This window comes from Amblyomma americanum, chromosome 3, assembly GCF_052857255.1.
Source record: "Amblyomma americanum isolate KBUSLIRL-KWMA chromosome 3, ASM5285725v1, whole genome shotgun sequence".
Classification (NCBI taxonomy): Eukaryota; Metazoa; Arthropoda; class Arachnida; order Ixodida; family Ixodidae; genus Amblyomma; species Amblyomma americanum.
This window is the reverse complement of record NC_135499.1, coordinates 190,119,233-190,143,665: the sequence shown is the minus strand read 5'-3', so window position 1 is coordinate 190,143,665 and position 24,433 is coordinate 190,119,233. Positions and strand designations below refer to the sequence as shown.

General features: G+C 50.1%; 1 protein-coding gene across 1 annotated transcript in view; it reads left to right on the top strand.

The window, feature by feature from the left end:
• Window positions 1-18,286, top strand: part of LOC144125691 (uncharacterized) — a 31,312-nt gene extending 13,026 nt beyond the window's left edge. Inside the window, exon 2 of the mRNA XM_077659308.1 lies at window positions 14,546-18,286. Coding sequence (XP_077515434.1) covers window positions 14,546-17,000 — 2,455 coding nt within the window. The 3' untranslated portion in view covers window positions 17,001-18,286. The remainder of the gene's footprint in view (window positions 1-14,545) is intronic.
• Window positions 18,287-24,433: the final 6,147 nt, after the last annotated feature.

Below are 24,433 nucleotides of genomic sequence, written 5' to 3'. Positions count from 1 at the left end.
CACACGGACGCCACGCATCAACACGTCTTCAACACCCTGAACCCGGATTGGGGGTACCCCACTTGGAGACCCCGCGGTAGGCGTGTGCGGGACGCCTTGTCGGGTGTGTTGTTTGTTCCGCATGTTGAACCATCCCGATACATCAACGCGGGCTGTGCATGCTCGAAGTACAACATATGCTCCAGACCTTGCGTGGTGGTCGGGTCGCGCCGCTACCTCACGGCGCACGGAGTGACGCCCACCATATATCGTCGTCGCTCTCCACCCGTCATGGGCCCGCCGGTTACACCCCAAGTGTTTTGCGGTCCACTGGGACAACTTTCCCCAGATTTCTCTGCGGAGTCGTCACCAATGTTCGCTGACCACAAAGGATGCGCGCTAAATAGGGGCACAGCCATCAGCTGGGCCGACGTGCATTGACCGGCACCGGATATCGGTCTACTTATCTTGTGGGCTGCTCGCCGACCAGCTGAGCTGGAAGCTTCACGAAACCCTACGTCTGCACAAACACGCACACGGCTGAATTATCCAAATGCTAAGCCTAGCAGAACTGAGCGCGACCTGTCACGACAGCAGTGGCATGCGCAGTGTGAGCAATTTCCTACAAACTCATCGAACGGTTTTCTCTGGCGAATGCTCCGCGCTATGGAACATGGCGGCCGTCATCCCGAAGCAACGTCCACAGTATGCTTTGCAGCTAACTTGTCGCTGGATGATTTCGCCAAAGGAAGCGGCGTGCAAGTTTTTCCCAAAGTATGATGCGTGGCCTCCAAAAGCCGCAGGATCTTACTTGGCATGCATTAGCTCGTGTCGATAAGCTGCCATCAACAGTCAGTGCCAAGGGGATCGCGAGCCCTTCCTCTATGCTTGAGTTTCTTGCAGCAATAGATAGTGTCAATCGGAAGATAGCTCCCGGTCCCGGCTCCATTCCGTATGCGGTTTACAAGAACCTGAGTTGCGCTCTGCTCCCTCAACTCCCCGACACCACTAATAAAGTATGGTTAGACGGCGTCGTACCAGATAGCTGAAATCGGCTAATGTGATCCCCGTGCCAAATTCAGGGGATCAGCCTGCAGACGTATGCCCTTGACGCCAACGATGTGCGAGCTGGCAGAGAAAATGTTAGCAATAAGACTGTCATGGTGGTTTGGGCCCAATGGGTTCTACTAGCCCACCTAAATTGGCTCTCGCCCGTCCATAGCCACTAAAGATGGGCTAGCTGTCTTGGTATCATCAGTTTTGTCATCAACCCGCAGGCACAATCTATGCACTGCCCTCGCCATGAACGTCGAAAAGGCATTCGATAGCATCCGTCATGCTGCCATCCTGTACCCAACAGACATGCTGCATTTCCCGCTTATTTTTTGAAGCTCGGAATAAATACACCTTGGCGCAAATAAATTCACACAGAAAAAAGACACAAGGAGACATGTGAATTTACTGTGTGAATTTATTTGCGCCAAGGTGGATTTTTTCCCAGCTTCAAAAAATGCTCTACCAACTAGCCCAGCAACATGCCTTACTGAGCTATACCTCTCCCTTAGATTGCGCAATTTTGTAAAATATTTACAATTTGCTATATGCATTGTGATTAACTGTATTTAATACTGCCTTCATCTGTCTTGCATTGCGCATAGATATAACCCTGACGTTAGGTTTTTTTCCTGTACGCTGATGGCATCACGGCGCGGGGCATTCACCGTGACCTACTGACTGAAGTCACTGCTCTACAATCAGCCTTAGATATTACATCGACTTATGCTTCTTCAGTCGGTCTACAGCTTTCCGTGAGCAAAACTACGTGCATGACAGCCGCCATCCGCCGGGAGGCGCCGTAAACTCGCTGCAACGCCAATACGTTCCCATTTTTCCGGGACTCGACTTCAGGAAAGCTCTACAGTAAAAATACTGGGTTTGATGATCGTCGAGTCAGGAACGGGGACTGCTTGGCTTTCTCGAGCTAAAAATAAAAAGCAAGCGGTACAGACGTTGGGCCTGATTCGACGCATTGCTCCTAAAACGGGTGGCGCCCGCTCATATGTTGCAGAGCGGTTGGTGAGGGCGGTTGTGCTACCACGCCTCGTTTACCAAGCCCAATTCTAGCATTAGACAAGAGCACAATGGAATCGCCTTGAAGTTGTAAATAGAGAGGCAGGATGGGTCATCACTTGCCTTGCACGCATCACCCGTATCGTGGTGCTCCAAGAGAATGCACAGCTAAATACACTAGATAAGCTGGTGCAACAGCGACGTGATGTTCGTATAGCTTAAGGCGGTCCTTTCGCACACAACGATTGTTCTCAAGGCTTATGCTTCATCACACTCCATCCTACCACCGCCTCCGCCAACTCTTCCTCGCTGGCAGTTTGTACAACTGAGAGACAACAAACGAACGGATATACGTCGACCAGCATCAAATCATGCGGCGTCGTCCCTTATCGAGCGAATTACGAAACAAGATGCTCACCTGCCTAATGGTTACATCGTAATCTACCTAGATGCAACACTGCAGTTCACTGGCCTTGCCAGTCTACCCTTAATAAGACGTTCACGTTGCGACTCCCGGAGCCTACATCCTCTTCTGTGCTGAACTGATTGCTGTTCAAGAGGCTCTTTGCTCTGTCGCCGTCATTCCGGCCCCTGGCGGCAGGGGGTCTCTCACCGACCAATCCATTGTCATACACCGCTTGGACGCTAAGACCGCATCATCCCTCACTACTCGACTTGATTAGACCGACCAACCTTTTTCCATTCATTTAACAACCCTTTTCTTTGAATCATCATTACCTATTCCCTTTATGCCCTGAGACAATAAATGTCACTTAAAAAATGATTATTATAAACGGATATTCCTTTCCTTTTTCGGACATTTTGAAATAGTCTGATGATGGTGCATGCGGAAACGCAAAGCCGATAAAAAAGTCACAATTCCACTAAACGACAGCGACAGCGGCTGTTAGTACGTTCCTTTCTTTTTCTGTGTAGTTTCGCCGAGGGTCCTTTTATGCTTACTACATGGAAACAAATAAGTTGTTCACCGACAACTCTTGGCCGCGAGCGCGTACACTTGTCTCGGTACGGTGCTGGCGTGCAAGCAACACCGCCGAACTGCTGCCGACGCCACTGCGAGCGCTCCCGAGCGGACCAGTCAAACCTATTCCCGGAGTTACGTTCCGATCTAAATGGAGGACTAGGCCGCATTTCAAAACCATGCCGACCTGCTGTAAGCTGGCAGCCACGCTCTCTGGAGGGTTAGGAAAGTGCGCGCCCGCGCTCTGTGACGCATGTCAAGCAGGCATGCAGCGGTGTATAGGTCCTGGCCGCTGCAGGCAGAGGTCGGCCGCAGCAGCAGCAAGTGGCAGCGTGACGCAATCGGGTCAGCGAGCCAACACCCAGCGGCTGCAGCAGGATCCGAATTACATGCAATAAGGCTCCCTGGGCAAACGCTTTTACAGTGGCGGGGGCCGCGGTGTAAGGGGGTCGCGGGCTGAATTCCGCGGCCCGCTACCCCTCGGCGCGCAACGCCCCCCTCCCTCTGTTTACAACGAGACCGTGGTGGCGTGAGAGTGCCCGTTAGGAGGACTCGCTGAACCGCCGCTATAGACCGCGTTTGTGTGCGTCCGCGCTGCGGGCCCCCCAAGTCTCGCTGCGCGGTCCACGGGGCGAACGAGGCGGCAAAGACGACGGCCTAGTTCGCCGACACACCCGCTGCTCGGCTTCCTCCCTCCGCCGGTGCCAGTGTCACGCCAAGGCCACGCCGACGCCGCACAGGTTTCGCTAGCGGGTGGCGAACGCCGAGAATGCTGCTTCGGTGTCGCGGAACAAGGAGACGGCCGTGCCAGCTCAAAGACATCGTCCAAAGTGTGAAGGTGGAAAAAATGATGCCCTAGCTTTTCCGTGCTACGCTTTCGGAGAGCATGCAGAAGAAAAATAGAGACGAAAAGGATAAGCAACTGCGGCATGTGAGCATGTTGCATGTTGCTGTTTGTTGCGCACTGTCCACAACAGTGGACAAAATTCGAAGAGGTTTAGCCCCCATTTTCAAGGCGCAGATAGAGAAGAGAAAACCCAGCCACCCAACGCATATTGTGCAGTCAGTCAGTCAGTAGGCTTTATTTTTTTTTAAGCGAGATTTATTGCCTCAGGACATCAATCATGGGCGAAGGTGTAATCAAAGCTGTAGTAATGGTTAAATTAATGAAAAAAGGCTAGCTGATTTGATCAAGTCCAGCAGAGAGCGATGGTACGGTCCCTGCGTCCAGGCAATGTATGAAGCAGGGTTGCTTGGTGAAAGACCCGCTACCTTCAGGTGCCGGATCCTTGTAGGCTTGAGAGCTAGAGTCCCACAGTAAGTGATGAATGTCGGCTTCGATGTCCTCGCGTTTACATATCGGACACCCAGGCCGAGGAAAGAAATCTCGGTACTGAGGCCACTTCCGAATGACGGCAGGTGTGAAGGCAACCCCGACCCGGATCCTCCGAAGCGCAACCTCCTCTCCACTGGTAAGACCGCGGGGGAGGGTTACTGCACACGGAGGGATGAGAGCACGTGTGCGGCGCCGGAGGAGTTCCTTTCTTGATGAAAGGAGGGTAAAAATGTTCAAATGAAGGAGCCGACCCGGTAATGAGTTTGGATTCGCAAGGCGGGTCACTAAATCTGCCTGGCTTTGATAGGTCAGCAGATCCATTGGGACCCACTCAATACGTACCGGCAGCGGGATGCGTGCCGCGAGCCTTTGGATATCCTGACATATCGTTGGACAGCGGCTAACACGTCGCAGCAACCGGACAACTTGAAGGGCGTCAGTGCGGATGACAACGCGGGCCGCAGGGAGCATAGTTATGTCGGCCACGTAGAAGAGTGCTTCTTGAACTGCAACGAGCTCAGCACAAAAGGACGAAGGGGGTTCCGTAAGCTGAAACCTAGAGGTTTGATTCAGGGCAGGTCTAGATTGCTGTTGTTGCTTCGCAGGCTTGGACGTTGGCGTCTACGTAGACAAATATTGACCCTTCAGGCAGGCAAGCATCTTGTTCTTCAAATTTCTGGTGAAGCAACGATGCCGAATTAGCAGATGTTGGTCGGCGATTATCTGTTGGGTTGTTGTCGCTGAGCTGTAAAATTTCCATGGAAGAAGAACTGTCGTTGGCGGCTGAGGAATGATGTGTGACGTTGCATAAGTCCTCAGTGCATGCGTGGAGTACGATAGACTGGCGTTAAGGCTGCGCGCATCACGGCGCTGCTGCACCAGCTCATCAATGGTATTGAGCTGCGCATTCTCTTGTAAAGCTATGACCGGTGGGATGCGTCGAAGGCACGTAATGGTCCTCATAGCCTCTCGGTTCACGGCTGTCAAGGCGATCCCAATGGGCTCTTGTGAGATGTTGAAACTGGGCTTGATAAACAATACGTGGCTGCAGAACTGCCCTCACCAATTGCCGTGCAACGAACGAGCCTGCGCTACCCGTTTTAGGAGCAATTCTTCTAATCAAACCCACAGTCTGAATAGCTTGCCTTTTTGCCTGAGAAAGCCATGCAGTCTCTGATCCTGATTGGTGAATCATTAAGCCAAGGACTTTACACTCGGACTTTCCTGAAGTGGGGTGCCTGATAGACAAAGACGGATTGGACTTGCAGCAAGTTTACGGCGTCCCCAGCGGTTGGCGACCGACGTGTATGTTGTTTTATGCACGGAAAGCTGAAGTCCGATGTATGATGCGTAATTAGAGGTAACATCCAAGGCAGATTGGAGGGCAGCCTCCTGAGTACGCAGATCTTGGTTAGTACTCCACACCGTGATGTCATCAGCGTACTGCAGAAATTTTATGTCACGGATGTCATGTAAGCGCCAAGCCAGCGGGATGAAAGCAATATTAAATAACGTCGGCGACAATACTGATCCCTGGGGCACGCCGCAGAGAGGAACAAATGATCCGACCGCTTCGCCGCTGAGGCGTATCGCAAATTTTCTGCCTTCCAAAAATGATTCCACAAAGCTACGCACTCTAAGAGGGAGATGAGCATGTCAATGGAGTTCAGAATGGCTGCATGACTGATGTTGTCATATGCTTTTTCAACGTCTATTGCTAAAACGGTACGCACATTGCGGCTGCGGGTAGATGACAAAACTGCAGATGCCAAGACAGCCAACCCGTCCTCTGTACCAATATATGGACGAAAGCCGATTTGTGCGGGGTGATAAAAACCGTGCTGCTCTAGCCACCATGACAATCGTGTGGCTAGCATTTTCTACGCCAGCTTGCACAGCGTAGGAGTTAAGGAAATAGGTCGTAAGTTTGCAAGGTCTGTCGGAGGCTTTCCTGGTTTCGGAATAGGAATCACGACAGCGGATTTCCAGCTCTCGCGCACGACGCCATCCAGCCATACTTTGTTTATGGTGTCAAGTAGTTGAGGGAGTGCAGCGCTACTCAGGTTCTTGTACACCTCGTACTGAATATTGTCCGGGGCGGGCACTGTTTTCCGTTTCGCATCACCTATTGCAGCCAGCAACTCAAGCATAGAGAACGGACACGCAATTCCACCAGCGTCGACATCAGACGGCATTTGATATACGTGCGCTGGGATTCCTGCAGTATTTAAACTAGCGGCTGAAGAAGGCACAACATCGTATTTTGGGAAAAACTTTCGCGCTGCTTCTTTGGCGAAATCATCTGGCGACAAGTTAGCCGCGAAGTTCTAGTTTTCTTCAACACTTGAAGACGGTCGAAATGTCGACAATAAATAATCAATGCGTCTTAGAAAAGCGCCTACTTTATTGAACACACACACGCGCACGCACACATACAATACAATAGCTTTTCAAATACGCGTTCCAGTCAAGAAAGCAGGAATATTTCCAAAAAACAAAAAAAAAGAATGTGTTGTCCAATTAACAAGAGAAGCAAGCGTGACTCTCCTATGAAAATATGAAGGTATTAAAACTCGCCTTCCGCAGTGAAAACTCTGAGAAAGGGGTGGGTGAGAGCAGCGGAAATTTCCCCAGCTTCGCTGTGGCTATTTGATGGGCTCGTACCCACGTCATAACGATGCCAGGTGAATAAGCCACTCTGGCCGTCCTTCATAATGACAAAAAATTTGAAAATAAATCATTGCTTCTTTACATAATGCAAACAAGTAAAAGTTCGAAAGACTGGCTAACCGGGGCTCGCTGACTTCTTCAGTCGAGTATAGGAGAAATGAACCCGAAAGAAAAAGCAATGCAAAAGAAGTGCAAGGAACAATTCTACGTCAGACTGTGTTTGTAGCGTGCTGCCGGCATCTTTTCGGACCTGTGTTGTGGTCCGGGAAATGTCTGCTCTCAGTCTCTGGCCACGTTACACGCGGGCAACGTCCATATTTCAATCGTCGTGACTCGCGCCAGCTGTGTCAGCGGTGGTATACACTGCTAAAACCGTGTCCATCGATCACGTCTTTAACGCATATATCAGCGTCCGCTGTAGCGTGATTGTACGCCATGTCCCATGTTTACAATGCGCCTTCGTAATGAACTCTCGCGACAGTTTTATGCCGCTCTGCCGAGTAACGAGGTATAGTGTTGCTAAGCAACGTGCCATGTAAGACCTTCGCAATGTACTGCAATGACCTGCAATGCCCGACCGTCTGGACAGTGTACCGCACTATACTTGTTAGCATTCGTAGCGAGTTTGTTAGCAGTCGTGGTGATCCTTGTTGCAGCAGTTCCCTGCACTGCAGTTCACTGCACTGTCCATGCGGGCGTGCGGCGTTGCACGTAAGAGCGCAATCAAACGGCCTGGACATTCTTCGAACTTTCGACCACTGGTTTTACCATTTGTATTTATTTATTTTTTCAGTTTTAAGTAGTATTCGCCACATTCCAACAGAAAAATGAGTACAACAAAGACAAATATTTTAAAATTGCTATTTCTACCGGAGAGAAATTTTGTACCATGTCGGGATTGAAGACGCCTTTCCTGGCACTCTCAAATGATTTTGTTCAGTTAAGGGAAACACCTTACATAGATACAAACGGCACGGTGGTCACAAACTCGTAATAGTTTGAGAGAATGCTTGTCTCGACAATGCATCGCCTTTTACAGATGAGAATGCGAAATCGCGCGGGAAAGTATACTTCCGACATACGTCAGCGCTGGCTGTGGATGGCAGCAGCTGGGGAGGTTCTGCACAAAGGGTAGGAGCGATAACTCTCTCTCTCTCTCTCTCTCTCTCTCTATATATATATATATATATATATATATATATATATATATATATATATATATATATATATATATATATATATATATATATATATATATATATATGGGTGGAAGCCTAAACGTCGGCTCGCATGAGGGCAGGGGCGAAGGCTGTCAAAAGCGGGGAGACTGAACTGCGAGTGCGATATGCCACGCACGCTTTACGCAACGTGCACACTTGGGTCTGTCCTGGAGACCATGGCACACCCTTGAACACTGCAGGCACCTCCCCCATTCCCTCGTGCCCCTCCAACACGTGCGAGAAAATAAAACTGCGCAAGCCCTAAAAAGAGAAGCAAGGGAAGTTTTGCAAAAAAAAAAGAAAGAAAAAGTTTATTTCTGCACAGAATGACACGAAGCGGCGTTCATGCCGCCTCGAATGATAAAGCCCCACTCGCAACGAGCGCTCAGTCATTTGACGCACTGTGCGACCGAAGCCCAATCGCGTTCCTTTACCCGCGCTAGCGATTATTCAGCGGTGCTCATTTGATGGCGGTGTTCGCGAAAAGCAAGCCGCACGGAACAGAATGCGACAAGTGGGCTCTGCTGAGATTGGCTGACGCAAAAGCTGTTTTCACAGCGAAGCCTTTCAGACAGGCACGTTCCGACCCTTCGCGTTTCTATTTTCCTGTCTCCGCTAAACTCGTTTCGCTCTTCTCGGAAACAAGTCTGTCTGGTTCTACTTTTGGTTCCTCGCTTTTCCCCGTGAAGAACTAAGCACCAGATGAATATTAAATGCCACGCACGCGCTGGATTCCTTCGTCGTTTATATATTTTGTTGAGTCTTATATATTTATTGAAATTTCTTACAAAACCTTTCAAAATCGTTCGACTGGCTCCGATGAAGTTGCAAAAGCTTTGGCACGCTATTCGGATCCAAATTATCGGCTCGAGGGCTTATGCAGCGGCGTGGGCGGCATTCTAATTAAAATGTAGGGAAAAACTGCTGTTGCGAATAGAACACATTTGGAAGGAAGATAGTTTTAAACTTCCGATCAAGGTATGCTGACACTGACGGAGTTGACGATCGGGCCTCAAAGATGAACGTGCAGTTCAGCGCTTCTTTAAATAATGAATAGCAATAGAACGGCATATCCAGTAATAATCCTTCAAATGCGGAGGGCCTACATGTGTGCGTAGCAGCTGCGTTAAAGGCACAAAAAACACATGGTACTAGCTCAACACTGCGCTAAAAGGCGATGGGACAAAGACGGGCAGAATGGTCGGCGTTCCCGGTAAGCTTCGGAGGGAAGCTGGCTACATACTTAACAAAGGCGGGCGGAGCCCGGTGTTATTGTGCGTAACGCAAAACTTTTCCCCGCGGAATGCTTCTCTACGGCGAATTTTATTTGCGCGCTGTATGCGCGAAGTCAGGGTTGCGTGCAAGTAGGGGCGGCTCTGACACCATCTGTCCGTCATCGGTGGCGTGCCAAAGATCTGCCAGCACCTGACAGGTGCCCTCACTGTGGCGCTGCACCGGACATATGTGATGTGCGGCACTTGTTGTGGACGTGCCCAGCGACGGCTGCTATCAGAAAACGGCTCCTCAGGGAGGTGGGCCTGCGGTGGAACCGCGAAAGTGACTACGTGAAGTGGACAATGGACAACCGTTTCATTAACAACCTCTGCGACTACCTCAGCGCAACGGTTCTTCACCCCTTCTTTTAACTTTCAATCCCGTGCATTCCTTCCCCCCTTCCTTTTTCAACTTATGCCTCATGGCACACTTCTCGAATAAAAAAAAAGTAAAACAACTCGAGGCTCTCCTTTCTTCTTTTATGATTTTTGTTTCGTATATATTGGAGATGTTTAGTTTCGCACTTTCAAGCTGTAAGGTCCCCTTTGCAAGATCCCCATTCCTCTGCGACCTACTTTTTCCAAAACTTGCGCTGTGGTAGCTGCTGCAAATAGAAAGTAATTAACTTCTATACTAACTACTTTCGCAGCTCATGCAGCGGATCTGTAAAATGTGCTGCGCAGAGAACTGCAGCTTTGTTTTACATGCATAGAAACAGTGACCATAAGGAAAAATATAGAAGCAAGGACTGCACCCGTTGAGAGCGTGAAAATTAGGAAAGTGATTAATCAACAAACCTGCTTATTCGCTGCTAACAAAAAAGTACATAAAACGAAAGCGCAATGCCTGGCACATATTACTTTGCGAAAAGTGCACCGCTTTGTGTGCTTAAACGCGCGTTAAGACAAAGCTTTTGTTCCTCGGCTGCCCCTTAAGATGTTCACTATTCCAGGATGTAGCACGAACAATGCTGCTTTATTTCTGCGAGACGTCACCTGCAGGAACAAAGAGGAAGTATCGCCTGTAACTTCCATGTCTTGGCCACTCCCCCGTAGTGGGTATGTGCCTGCAACGTCTGAGGCCTTTCTTCCTTCCTTCCTCTTAGATCCGCTTTCATGCATCCCAGACACCTCCTCTTTCTTCGCTATTCTTCTTTTATCTTCTTTCTATCTTTTTTCTTTTGCTTCGGCATTTTTCAAAACCTAGCCTTCCAAATGTTGTAACAACGATGCTTGCAAAACGAGAAACACTTTTAACGTAGCATTTTCTTTATTCACGCCTTACTCAGCGCCGCATATTGGCGAGGTCAGCCTGCAAGGAGCTCGGACTAATGTTTCCCTGGTCACGTCTTCGTTTGCAAGGCCGGCAACATTTTCGGAGAAGAAAGTCGTCGAACTGGGAAAGAAAAAGAAAGGAAAAACACAAAAAAGCGAAAATCGGCCCTGTCGTACAGCTACTCTCTTGGCAGAGGCGAAGAGAAGGTTTTGCCTTTTCTTCGGGAAGAACCTGATCCTTGTAGCTACTTACGTAGACTCTCTTGCCTTTCATTCCGACAAGTTTCGCCTAACGACTTATCTGGTCAGTTATCTGTACATCGAAATGACGCGTCCGCTGCATCATCGTCCACGTTTGGCGTCAGGTCACCGCCGAAAGCACTGTAGCTCGAAAGGCACGCCCGCGGATGGTATTCGTGATGGCCGGATTGCTGTCATACGAAAAAGGGCGGAGTCCCAAGGTTAAAGCTCACGGCTGCAGTGACGTCCTCAAGAAGGCACGCAGAGAAGGAATTCCTCAAAAAAATCACGTAGCAGGATCCTCTACCGAACTAAGACCGCGCAACCATGGGCAGAGACCGTTACATGGCCTTGAAAAGCGGGGATCGTTTAATGCGCTAAACACTTCCTCCTTCACCGCGGCAGCTTCCTGGATGTATCCAACGGCCTGCACTAGACGCGGCCGAGTGGACGCGGCTATGCAACGGTCCTATAAACGACGGCAAACAGGTGGCAGGGAGAAACCAGAAAGACTGTTGCTGCCAAGTCAAAGAAGTGTCATCCGATAGGCCCGCGTAGAGGCTATAATGAACTTGGCCTGCGAGACACCTTCTCTAAATCGTTCTTTATTTTTTGCGCGTTTTTTTCGCATTCTGTCGACTTCACAAGGTGCCGACACGCTTGGCACTTGATACGCTCTATCCTCGCTTGGCACGAATGGAAGATCTGCCTTAAGTGAACTTACACGGAGGAGCTAAGTGTTAATAATTAATGCTGTCGCCACTGAAAGCAGCAAGCACTGCGGTGCTTTCTTGGAGAGTTTGTCGCCCCTTCGTGAAAGCAAGACTTTCCTTAATTGGTACATCCGTGTCAATTAAATACAGCAGAGATGGCAATCACCTGCTGCGGCCAGGTGCACTGCTACCATGTCTAGTTTTTGTCGGATGTAGGGACTACTCCGCGATGTGTGGCCTCAACGTCCGTTAACGCCGCGCTTCTGAGGAGTTATGACCACCATCAACATGCTAGAATTTTTATTTTAATCCGATGCCGTAAGCTCCAACAGACAATCAAATGAAGTTGGTCACTTGTCACAAAAGAGCGATTCAGCAAGTTGCATTTTTGCGGCGCGGTATTTGCTAGAAGATGGAAATACGACAGTTGTGCCAGTGAGCTAGATAGTTCATGCAGACTTGCTTGTTTGTTGTGAATTCTTCGCTCATCACAATAAGCTGCAATATTTTGGCTCATAGCCCAGGTTATGCCATTATAAATTCGTGTGCTATTGCTTGCGCTGGATTTTTTAAACTCTGTTGATCGAGCATTTGACTGATTGATTGACTGATTTTGCGATTTGTTTTCTGACTGCTAGTTTTTACCTTGGGCGATACAGTTACCAATAAACTAGCTTTCGATATAAGATTCAGGTATGGCACTTTTTGATCCCTCATAACCGCGGTAATATTTTACCTGATGTGCGAAAAAAGCCCAGAAATAACAGTTATTTTGGAACAGTGACATTTAGTAAACGTCTAGCTTGCCGGCGATGAAACCTGATAAAGCAAGGGAGCAACAAAATGATAGACAGCATTGTTATAAGACGTTCTAACGTCGAACTTGTTCAAACTAGTGCGTTTCGTCAGTTTTTATTTGGTTCATTTATATTCAAACACAGCATACGTACTGCGGCGAACAAAAAACATTGCCAGCGCGCCTGATGCGATAGGGCTTGCAGCAGGTTCGGCACCAAACGCCAGCGGCCCCTCAAGAATCAACAAAACTCTAAACCATGAAGCGTGCCCGCAGGCCGATGCAAATGAAATAAACCAACTTACATTCCACTCAAGCGCCAGGGTTTCCTTAGCTGCGGCCTTTCTAGGCACTGCGGGTGGCCATTAAAGCCGCCGGCCAGCTCCGCGGCATGCTCTAGTGCGAGAAGCATTTCTGGCGAGAAACTGCCATTACGCGGCCATTACACCGTTATGGCCAAACTTTACTCCGGAGAACACTCGAGTCACGCGCGCCATTCGGTGGACCGCTGAAATTCTCCACAGCTGCACAGATCGAAGCCGGCCTTCAGAGCAGCCGCAGACAGTGCGAAGAACCACCCAGCTTACACAACTACAACTTGGGACGCAAACAAAAGCGCAGCAGTAATGGCAGAGACCAGCCGCCATGCTGCCTCGGGACGAAGAGTGATCCACCTCAAGAAACAATTTGGAAACAATGCTGTTTCATTATTTCGCAAGGAGTAAGCGCACAACGCGGTCCGCAAAACAATTGCGTTTTGCCACGGTTGCGTCTGAGCGCGGTTTGAACGAGGTCATGTAACGTACGTACTGCACGGCATAACCCTGAAAGAGTCGGAACTTTCATTCGTCCATCGGACGTGTACTTTTCGTCCACTACACGGTAGTCTGCGAACAGCTATGCGAAAGGTTTGATGCGGGCATTGTGTGCAAAAGTTTCCCAATCGAATAGCTGCCTGAAGCGATTACATGTGCATTTCGATTGCTCGAGATGCAATGACATGCAAACGTTAGTACACAAATAAAAGCGTTACGCAATTGCACGGTTGTTTACCTCGGGCTGCCGCAACTTCTGCGCACATTTAGCAGCTCTTACCTTTATTCTGTCGGTCTGCAATCAAGTACCCTGAGTGTTTCTTTTGCCTTACCGCTTTCCAGGCGATACGTTCGTTTCATATGCAAATGTTTTTCAGTTCGATGGTAACAGCATATGGCGAACCGGTTTTCTTTTTGTTAGCGGTTCGGAAGGCGCCCTTTCGAAATGGTCAGCAATCGCCGCGCGACGCATGCAGCCTCCGTTGCGGAAGGCTATTAAGGTTGTCAAGCTTTATGTCCTATAATTATGAGCTAACTTGGATCACGCTAGTTCAAAGGTAGTGACGACGTCCTTACGCAACTATTTCAGGTAACTGTCGTTTCTTCAATTGTAGCTGTAATCGTAAAAATAAACGAAACGTGAAGACCTCTTTCCCTATTCTCGGATTATATAAAAATAAAGCTCAATGTGACGAGACATCGTCAGAATTCAGGCGAAATTACGTACACGGAAAGACTATCAGACTTTAGCCCTCTTATATCGACGTAAAGAAGAGAGGACTACATTGTAGTAAGACATCATGTAGGGATCACTATGCTGATAAGTTTAAACGCACGTGGCAGTCATTAGCCAGCACGCACGATGAAGGTACTTTCATTCCGGGATGAATTCGCGATTTATCTCTACTTGCTCTTTCTCTTTTTTCCTCTCTCTGTAATGTTTCTACGCGCATGAAACTCGAGAACAGGCTTTTATCTCAGTTTCAAAAATGGATCATACTGCCATTGCGAAGGAGGAATCGAACACTTTTCTATGCCTGCTTTGATGCCTGGTGTGCCTGCAGCTTAATGCATTCGAGCAAAACAGAAAACGCGTCATGCTTGATGAGGATCAGTTCTTTTAAAAAAAAAAGAATGATGTACTCTACAGCACGCTGGTATGTCTATTTCCGCAGGTGGACACTCGTGGCGATGGCCGCTCTGTTCGCGGCTCGGGCCCTGGCTGAGGAACCGGTGCGGGTGAGACGCCAGTCGCGGCCACCACAGGATCCCTCGCACGACCCAAACTACAGCGTGTTCGTGCGGGCGCTGCCACCGCACGCGAGCCCGCCACCCCAACAGCAGCCGCCCAACAGCCCGGTCCGTTTCGCGAACGACTTCGCTCAGCCGGTGCAGCAGTCCCAACCGCCGCAGTTCTCGGTGCGCAACCAGCCCCAGCACCAGTTCCAGCCGCAGCCGCAGCCACAGCCGCAGCAGCAGCAACAGCAACAGCAGTTACAGTTTCAACAATTCAGTCGTCAGCCACAGCCGCTTTCCCCTCAGCAGCTGTTGCTTCAGCAGCAGTTCCAGCAACAACAGCAACAACAGCAGCAGCAGCAGCAGCAGCAGCAACAGCAACAACAGCAACAGCAGTTCAGGCAATTCCAGCAGCATAACCCACAGCCTCCACCTCAGCCTCAACTTCCAGTCCAACAGCATCAGCAACAGTTTCCCCGTGAGCAGCAACAGATATTCAGCAACCAACAGCAGCAGCCACGCCAACAGCAGCCATTCATCAATCCGCAACAGCAGCAGCAACAGCAGTTTCCTCAGCAACAGGGACAGCCGCAATTGCCTCAGCAGCGCCAGCAGTTCAGCTTTTCCGACGGCCATCAGCAGCCCAACCTAGGCTTTGCGTTCCCGCAGCAGGCACCCAGCACACCGTCCACCACACCACAACCTCCTCCTGCTCTGCAGTCGTTCCCGAGACAGTCATTTTCGGTATCCTCTTCGTCAACGTCGTCTGAGGATGCCCTGAGGCAAGGCAAGATCGTCGGCTCCATACAGCCGCCTGCCCAGGTCATCCAGAAGTCTCCTGCGTCTGAAATTGAATCCAGCAAGCAGGCCGAGGCCAAGGACAAGGCAGCCAAGGGTAAGGACAAAGACAAAGACGAATACGTGGTCTACTATTATTACTACTACGACGACGACAACAAGAAGAACAACCTGTCCCTCAATTTCGATGACGTGCCCAACCTGGAAGGCTTTGACAAGGCCGACGGCTCCAAGCTCAAAGGCAAGGGTTCCAGCCAAAGGCTCGCTTCACCCAACCCGCAGAACAGGTTCGAACCTAAAACGGTCACGACAAGTCCTCCGTCAGGACAGCAGCAGGCGCCGCCTGCCGCTTTCCCTTCTGAGCAAGCAGCCGGCGTCACGTCTGCTCCACAGACGGTCACCCAAGTCTCCGTTTCGGTCTCGGTCTCCGAAGGCACGCACGTCTTGCTTCCAAGCCAGCCATTTGAGGCCAAACGCCCCCCGCTTGCAGGCCCGCCCAACTTGGAGTTCACGGGAGCAAAGCTGGTGCCGGATCCTGGAGTCCCGATTGGCCCCGCTCCCGAGGTGCGCGGTCTGGTCACACCGCAGGGTGCGCCCGTATCCACGGCATCGCCACCAGCGGACGCGCAGGGAGTGAACGAGATCAGCGGTAGGAAGGGAGCCGACCTCCTGACAACTTCTGTGGAGACGACGACCCCGACAACAACAACGACCACGACAGAGCCAACGACAACACTGGCGCCCACGACAACTACGACTGAGGAACCGACAACGACCGAGAAGACAAAGAGGCCTTTCGGCAACAGGAGACGGTTCGGAGGACCTCACGGTGCAAGTCCCCACCACGCCAGGGGACACGGTCCTCGCAAATCGCATACTACGTCCACTACATCGACTACACCAGCCACACCATCCACGCGACGACTCTTGGGAGGACTGCGGCGCAATCGGCCGACTCCTCGACCATCGGGCCGTCTGCAGTTCGGCAGACGTCCTTCGCCAATTCACTCGCGGCACCACAAGGAAGAAGAACCTGAGGAGGAAGAGAAAGAGAGCACGTCTCCAGCGGAAGCAGAACCCACAACGACGACCGCTGCGCCGGCAAGCAGCGGTAAGAAGCGTTTCGGTGGAAGCAGCCGCTTCGGCGGAAAGTCTGGCAGGACGAGGGGATCCGGCACATCCGCGACGGCGGCGTCTTCGACAACGGCTGCGCCGAAGCGGCCCGTTGGAAGGCCCAGCTCTGGAGCCCTGTTTGGACGTACCAACCGAGGCCCCAGACCCCGCGCCCCGTTCAGCCGCCACCGACCCGGAGCCAAGAAGGTCGAGGAAGAAGAGAAGCCGGAAGAGAACGAGGAGTCGTCGCCGGTGACCACGCCCGAGAACAAGGAAGAGGCTTCAGCGGCGTCTACAGAGACAGCCTCCAAGCACGAGGAAGCAGCGCCTTCCGAGTCGGAGGCCACCTCCGAGGACAGCCACGCTACCGAAGCGCCCGCTGTGACGCCCGAAAGCAAGCCGGCGCACGGCCGGAATCGCTTCGGCTCCAGACCGCGGACCCCGCTCTTCGGTGGACGGCCACGGCCGACCCTGGGACGTTGAGTGGTGACCCGGCACGCGAGATCACGAGAACACATGTCGTGAGACTCTTTCCTCCTCTCTCTCCGTGCGCAGTGAGACCGTGGCGGTCGTGTGTCAACGGTGCGAAGCAGCGGCGCTCCACGGAGTGGTCGATGAGCTGACACCAACAGCTTCCTTGTTGTGTTTTTTTTTTCTAACGTCGCTTGACAAGGCCAACAACCGAGCAGCTGTCGTCTCTACCAACAGCGTGGATCGCGACAGCTGCCCGAACAGCGCGTGAGAGTATAGCCTTGGTCGTTTCGCCTGGGTACCCCCACGGAACTAGAGCGTGCAGGACCTCTACTCCGCGACTTCCTGCACGCACTATAGGCAAAACAATATGTGGCGCTATGCCAGGACCAGTCTAGAAGGCTAGACATAAATAAGAACGCCTGTGCAGAAGCAAAGAAGGTCGGGTATTTGTTGCGTAAACAATGGCGCCCCCCTCTCCCCGCTCTTAAGTAGTGAGAGTGTCCGTCACAGAGAAGAAAGAAATGTTATGCAGATACCATGGACACTCCCAATACATAGGAGACAGCTTCCTTGAACAGGGCCCCATGACACACGTTGACGATTTGTGCTGTCGGCAATTAATTACAACAATACAAACGGCCGCATCGTTATTTCAGCAACATGAACACGTGTTTGTAAGTTCAACGAGGGAAGTTACCTCAAACGAGAATCCTTCCTCCTCAACACAAAAGTATCAACTAATACCAGCTGTGCCTTAAGCTTTTCTGCCCCGCTGCATGAGACTATTCTCGTCCTCGGAATCCTCGGGAGTGGTGCGCGATGTATGAGAAATGAACCTAAAGCTCACAGCTTCACGCCTGGACAGTACTCGAAATGCACTGTATCCTGTAAATACTACTGCATACTTCGTGCCGCGTAGGCCGAGGCCGTTACATGCTCACCCATGTCACCCGATGAAAGCGTGCGATGCAAGCAACCCTCAACGCGGTGGCCAGCCAATGACAAACTAGGAGTTGTCCGTTCGTTTCAGCGCTATGCTGGGGCGAACTTGCATTTGGTAGCCTTGACGCTATGGCGACAGTGACTTTGACGGCTTTGGTAGAAGCTAGTTAATGGTTTCTGCTTTGATAGGGTGCTTTGAATCACGTGCATTCGCACGTGGATGTCAACCTACGCGCTGACGTCAACGGAAGAGAACGCTAGCGGCAGACATGCTATGTATGAGTGTACGAGTGCTTTGATTGTTGTACTATTTTTTTTTTGCAAGAGAACTTCATAAAATGTTACTTTGATTACGCAGTGTGCCTTCATTGCTTTCCTTTCTGTATTTAGTTCTTTGACATTGAAGGTAATACGCGCGAACTTCCTTCGGCAAGAGAAAGTACGGTTTGCGAACCTAACATAATCTCCACGTCACGCCAGTTTATCGGCGCTGTTATTTAGAAACTCGAGACCAGGAAGAACAGCGAAAGGCTGTATGCGGTCATGCTTTGTCCCAGCGTAATACTTCATTTTTTTCTTGTTCTCTCTACTTCATCAGTATCACGGGCCTCCTGTTTAAAGAAACATGCCGTTAAGCCCAAATACCGCTTCTTGATTTCTTTAGTTTCTTTACCGCAATATTTGCAGAAAAATTAACCACACTCGACTGTTTGAGCCATGTAAACAATCAAGACTGGTTTTTCGCTCAGCCGCTGAACCAGTTTACAGCGCGAGGCTACAAAAAAAGAAAAAAAGAAAGAAAGCGCAGTCCAGAGAGCTGAGCAGCATGGCATGCCACACGCACCGACAATTCTTGTCCCACGAAACGAGGTTAAGAAAACCTGACAATCGCCCCTTGCGAAACGCGGCGGTTAAAAGAGCACAGACATGATGGCCAGCTGCGCGGCCTAATAGCCACGCGTCTGCTGCAGCAACGGACGGTTTTCTCCGTTTGCGTCGCCACCCGCACCACAAACAATGCATCGTGGGCCACAAGGCGCTTGCACGGGCGCGGCGCCGTCATTACACGTGCACAGGCACACGCACCGACGCTGCAGACCGCGTGCGGCAGGAATCAAGATGCCTATTGCCTCACACACGATGCCGCCCGCGTCCGAGGCTCAGCGCGCGCGTTCGTAGCCACGACGGCAGCCAGGCTTAGCAAGAGGCCGTTTATCCTCGAGGAGGCGGGCGAGCGGCGGCGGCGGAGCGAAAGCATCCGTAGCAGCGTGGCCTGGCTGTAATAAATACGGCGCGCTTCGAATTTGGAGCTCGCAGCAGCGGGCTCTCGAAGGCCGATTAGCGGGCCGCTCCGAAGAAGGCCACGCCGGCGAAGACTCCTCGGTGCGAGGACTGGACGAAATAGGGAGCGCGGAGCGAGCGAAGTGGTCTCGACGAGAAGATGAGAAGCAAAACCCTCGCGAGGCAAGCCCGTTTCGAGCGACGGGGAAAGTAGAGCGGTAATCAACGGCATATACATATACATTAAGCGGCTGGTTCTGGCAGAGCAGAGCGCCGACGCTAACGAAATCGACTAGGAGCGCGTGCTGAGCCTGAGAGCGAGGCAAGTAGTCGGTCAGCCGAGCGCGTGCGCTTCGGATTGTCGTAAAGATCCAGACGCGAGGTGAATACGCAGCATAGAGTTTCTTACTATTAACTAGAGGGAAAGCTGGCGGCGCTGCACTTGTACCTCCATGGGCGCGCAAAGCATCATGGGGCGATGAGCTACTTGGTGCGGAACAGTAGGTTTTTTTTTTTCAGGAACATAGAGTGGCGTTACTGAGATGTCCCATTCCGTATCCACGGCGCGGTTCGCGCGCAGACGACTTCGGCGTAAAAGTAGTGTGCAAAAACTATAGTAGCGAAAACGCAAGAGCACACGACGCCAATAAAAGGTTTTGTTTCCCGAAATGCTGTGGAAAAACCTTTTAAAATGTTGAAGCGAGAACATTTTTTTTTCAAAAACTTATTTTTTTTTTCAAAAGTGCGCCTGGTAAACACAAAATATTGGCTTTTCTGGTCTGCAATGCTTGGCCAATAGGAGAGCAAGTCGTCGCTTATTTTGAGCAAACTTTGCGTTTACATGCTTTTCTGCTCGTTTGTTACAATATATAGACAGAATATTGAATGATAGGACATTCTTGATTATCGAACAATGATTCTTTTTCATTATTTTTTGGCCAAAAGTTGTAGCTCTGCAGTAGGTAGCTCTCCGCCCCATGATGCTTAGAGCGCCCATGGTGGTACAGGTGGCCTCGAGGAAGCTCGATGCAAACTCCCGTAGGGGGGGGGGGGGGGGGGTGGGGGGGGGGGCAGCTTTCCCTCTAGTTAATAGTAAGAAACTCTATGATACGCAGGGAACTTGCAACCCCGTCGAACTGCGCTGGGAAGCTAACCGGACCGACGTGAAGAAACCCGTAGCGTACCCGTGCTGAATCTATGTTCGAACGGAAAACGCCGCATCCAGCAGTAGTATGGCTGAAAGAATGGGACGACGTGAAAGGTGCGTGAACAGAAGGGCGCGCGTTCGTTACGAATTTTCCAATGTGTTTGTTAGAAATTCCGAAGGCAAGGGGATTCTATGGAAAATAGTCAAAAGTGCGCACAATATACTCCAATTTTTGCGCAGAGCACTTACAAGCAGGAAGTAATGAAATAAGCATGCCCGACTATTCTGGACAAAAGCATTTTTGAACAGAAATGAGTATATGAATTTAACTTTTTCATATATTCTAAGATTTCATTACAAAAATCAATATATCCGCAGATCTCCCGTCGGCAGGCTTCATTTTTTTTTTGCTATTAGCGTTTTTCCTTGCGTAAAAAGTCTTGCCCATTGGTTTTCAATCCCAGTCTGAAATGCTCCATGCGAGCGATGGAAAAACTTCAAAAGAAAACATTTTCGCTACATATCGAAAGACTGGACCATTACATTAAACATTTCTACAACAGTACCTTATAATTTCCCGACATTACAAATTTTTGTCCAACAATATTGGACATGGACGTTCAGAAACAACTGCCGCTGCCCCTGATGTATCGCAAACCGTGAAGGTCTAAACATCCAGGATGTAATTCATGCGTACGGCAAATAAAGACCCGTCGAAGAACATGTCTGTGGACCTGACGATAACAATCCACACTGGCGATATTCTGGGCGTTTCTTGCTGCGTTCAAAGGAGAAAAGAGAAAGAAGATCCTAGAATGCGAAAGTACAGCTCCTGCCGTTTCGAAAGAGCCTAACATTTTCAAGGGCGGATATTCCGTAACTTTCTTTTTTAAAGGCCGTGTGTTTTTTACACGATATGCACCTGGACTGATGGTGCTTAGCGAAATGGCAGGCGCTTCCGGTTTCCTCGCAGGCGATTCGGCTGTCGTGTAAAACTGCGTCCAGCATTCATTTCCACGCTTCTTGTTGGATGCAACGCCGCTGCCATAAGCGACTCTGCCGATGCTAATGAGACAGGTTGATTGGAAAGCAAGATTTAATTGGTAGCTGAGGCTTTACGCGTCAGCCGTCTGTAAGGGCTGCAGCACCGGGTAACACGTTTGAACATCTGAAACTTCTGCAAAGACAGATTTTTTTAAGCGAAAGCTTCACTAGGCTAGCCAGGTCTTCAAGAAAACAGCGCCAGTGCAGTCACGTGACAGGTGTCACGTGGCAGGTCATGTGACCTACTGACGTCATCACAATCTGCCCACCGTGGCAGGTGGCAACTGCCCCATCCGGAATTTCATCGACGCTTTACAGACAATCCGTTCGGCAGTGTGTGCGGCATTTGTGAACGCAGCCATGGCAAATGAGGCTTTCGCTTCTCATTAGGGTTAACCACAGTTTAAAAAACAGCTAATTTTTTATTTTATTTTCTGGCTTGCGGATACTGAAAGTTGACAATGAAAAGTGCGTTTGCGGGAGAAGCGGGAAAAACACCTTGATTTTAAGACGGAGAGCAAGCTATCGTTCGCGGCTTGACCGAAAATTGAGGCACAGCTGTTATTGTGGACAGGAAGGATCCACTGTACACGTACAATGGCAGCTCCAAAGTCACAAGTCACTCATTTTCTAGCTTTTATAACAATAATTCCTTTTTAATCAAAATAGGACAGGAAATGGCTTTTATGTATAAGACGTTAGTTTCAAGTGAATGCGATAATGAACACTCTGCGTTTTATTGAAGCATTAAAACAACACTAAGATCTTCACTCTGTTCCTTGGCTCAGAATTGACAGCCAAATCTGCAATGGAGCGGTTAAATGTCTGTGAAATGTAGTTATTGTGGACAGGAAGGATCCACTGTACACGTACAATGGCAGCTCTGAAGTCACAAGTCATTCATTTTCTAGCTTTTATAACAATAATTCCTTTTTAATCAAAATAGGACAGGAAATGGCTTTTATGTATAAGAGGTTAGTTTCAAGTGAATGCGATAATGAACACACTGCGTTTTATTAAAGCATTAAAACAACGCTAAGATCTTCACCCTGTTCCTTGGCTCAGAATTGACAGCCAAATCTACAATGGAGCGGTTAAATGTTTGTGACATGTGGTGAAACGTTGGGGTAGTTAAAGGTCGGGTACAGCGGGAACCCGCCAGAAATAAATTTCGAGGCAGAAGTGCATTCGCTGGCTCATTAGCTTCGCTTCTGCCGACAGGGAACAAGAACTATACGGTCGGCGAACAGCCGGTATACAGACTCTAGCGGAGGTTCATAAGTCGCAGCTTTGCATGGCAGTGTCGATCGCTGCCATTAAGCGGCATTTTTTTTTTCAGCCATTCTTTTCCGCCAGCGCCAAATCGTGCACATTGTAGTCTTTGCCAAAAGTAACCAGTCTGCACGGTTTGCTTCTCAGTCCTATATTGAAGCTTTTATGTCAGCCTTCAAGATCTCAATCTCTATGTGGTAAGGAGAACGCACGTCCTCATTTTCCAAGACCCCTTTGATCTGAAGGGAAGCCGTAAAGGCTCTATTATACGAACGAGAAGCAAACCCTGCAGCCTGGTTACTTTTGGCAAAAACTGTACGTGTTGCTTGCGTGCAGCCCAAGCTTTTGAAGCTCGGCAGTTGTTCCGGACGTTCCTTACAGTGTTCTTCGTCCACATTTCGAAGACCCTGGGCACCTGCATCATCGAGACGCGCCCTGAAGACTGCCAGTATTGTGTTACGGGTCCAGGCCGGCATTCTCTGCAACGTTCACGCTGCTAATTCATACTTTTTGCTCGTAAGCATCATCCCGTTTTAATGCGACAGCATTTAAGCTGTCGTCACATAAAAAATGTCCGGCTCCACTGTCACGAAATTTCCAGATTGTTCGAGAGAAGTCACGTTATCACAACCTTCCCGCTTTGGCAGGTGGAGGCTTGCCCATCGAATGTGAGCAAACTGCCCACCGTTACCCAATTCAATGCAGTTGCCACCTGTCCACCGTGATGCTGCGCATGAGCCTCACGGGAGGTCAGGAAGGGCGACCTGGGTCTCACAAGTCTCACCGGTGACTGTGTTTGAAAGCCACCTGCCGGGCCAGTGGCGCATCGCTTGACCGCCGCACCACTGCGCCAGTACTGGTACGACTCCTCCCCGCGATCTGTTAATGCGGGTAGTGGCGTCATCAACTTTACGAGACCACCATTGAACCAATCATAGGGAAATACGAAATTTGAAAATTTGAGGACCCCCAAAATTTTGGAAGTAGGCCTACCAGAGAAGATGAATTAATTCATTTTCTGGGGTCTTAAGATGGATTAGTACCGATTAATGGGCGGATTAGGGTTGATTATTGGGTCGGATTAGTGTAATCTCATATGACAATCCAATGGAAGGTGCTAGAACTTTCTAGACGGTGATGATTCAAGCGCATACCATATAAGGGCAATGGAACCGGTTCCAACCGGAGTTATGGCGGGAAAATCGCAAGAACAAGATCAGACACTCATAGTAGGGATCATAGCAGGCAGCCTAAATGCTATCACATATTCCTTTTTTAAGAATGTGGTTAAGAAGGCCCCCAAGTTCCTAGTGTTCCTTCTTCGTCACAGATCACGCCTTTCGTGCGCTCCTCGCAGTATCAGTGGCGTGGTGCAATCGACCTGTTCCGGAAGCGAACAATAAATGAACATATTTGAGATGAAGGCACAGTAGCAATTACTAAACCAGAAGAAAACACGTTCATCTTGAACCCGTTTCGTCGAAATAAAGCGAGTCAGTGCGTTATTTGCGCAGAAAGTTCCTTCATTTTATAAATCGGTCCCTCTGCACCGTCCCTGCATTTAGTTGATCACGCCCGCGCGCACGTTAGCTTTCAAAGTGGAGGCGCCGGCGTAGGGACTTCGCGTCTTCGTCCCTGTCCCCCCGCCTGTCGAGACCACCGCGTCGTCGGGGGCAGACGAGGAAGAGAAGTGGAAAGGCCGCTTCCGCGACGTGCATCCCCGGGAGGCTCATCTGTCACACAGCGGGTGCGCTAG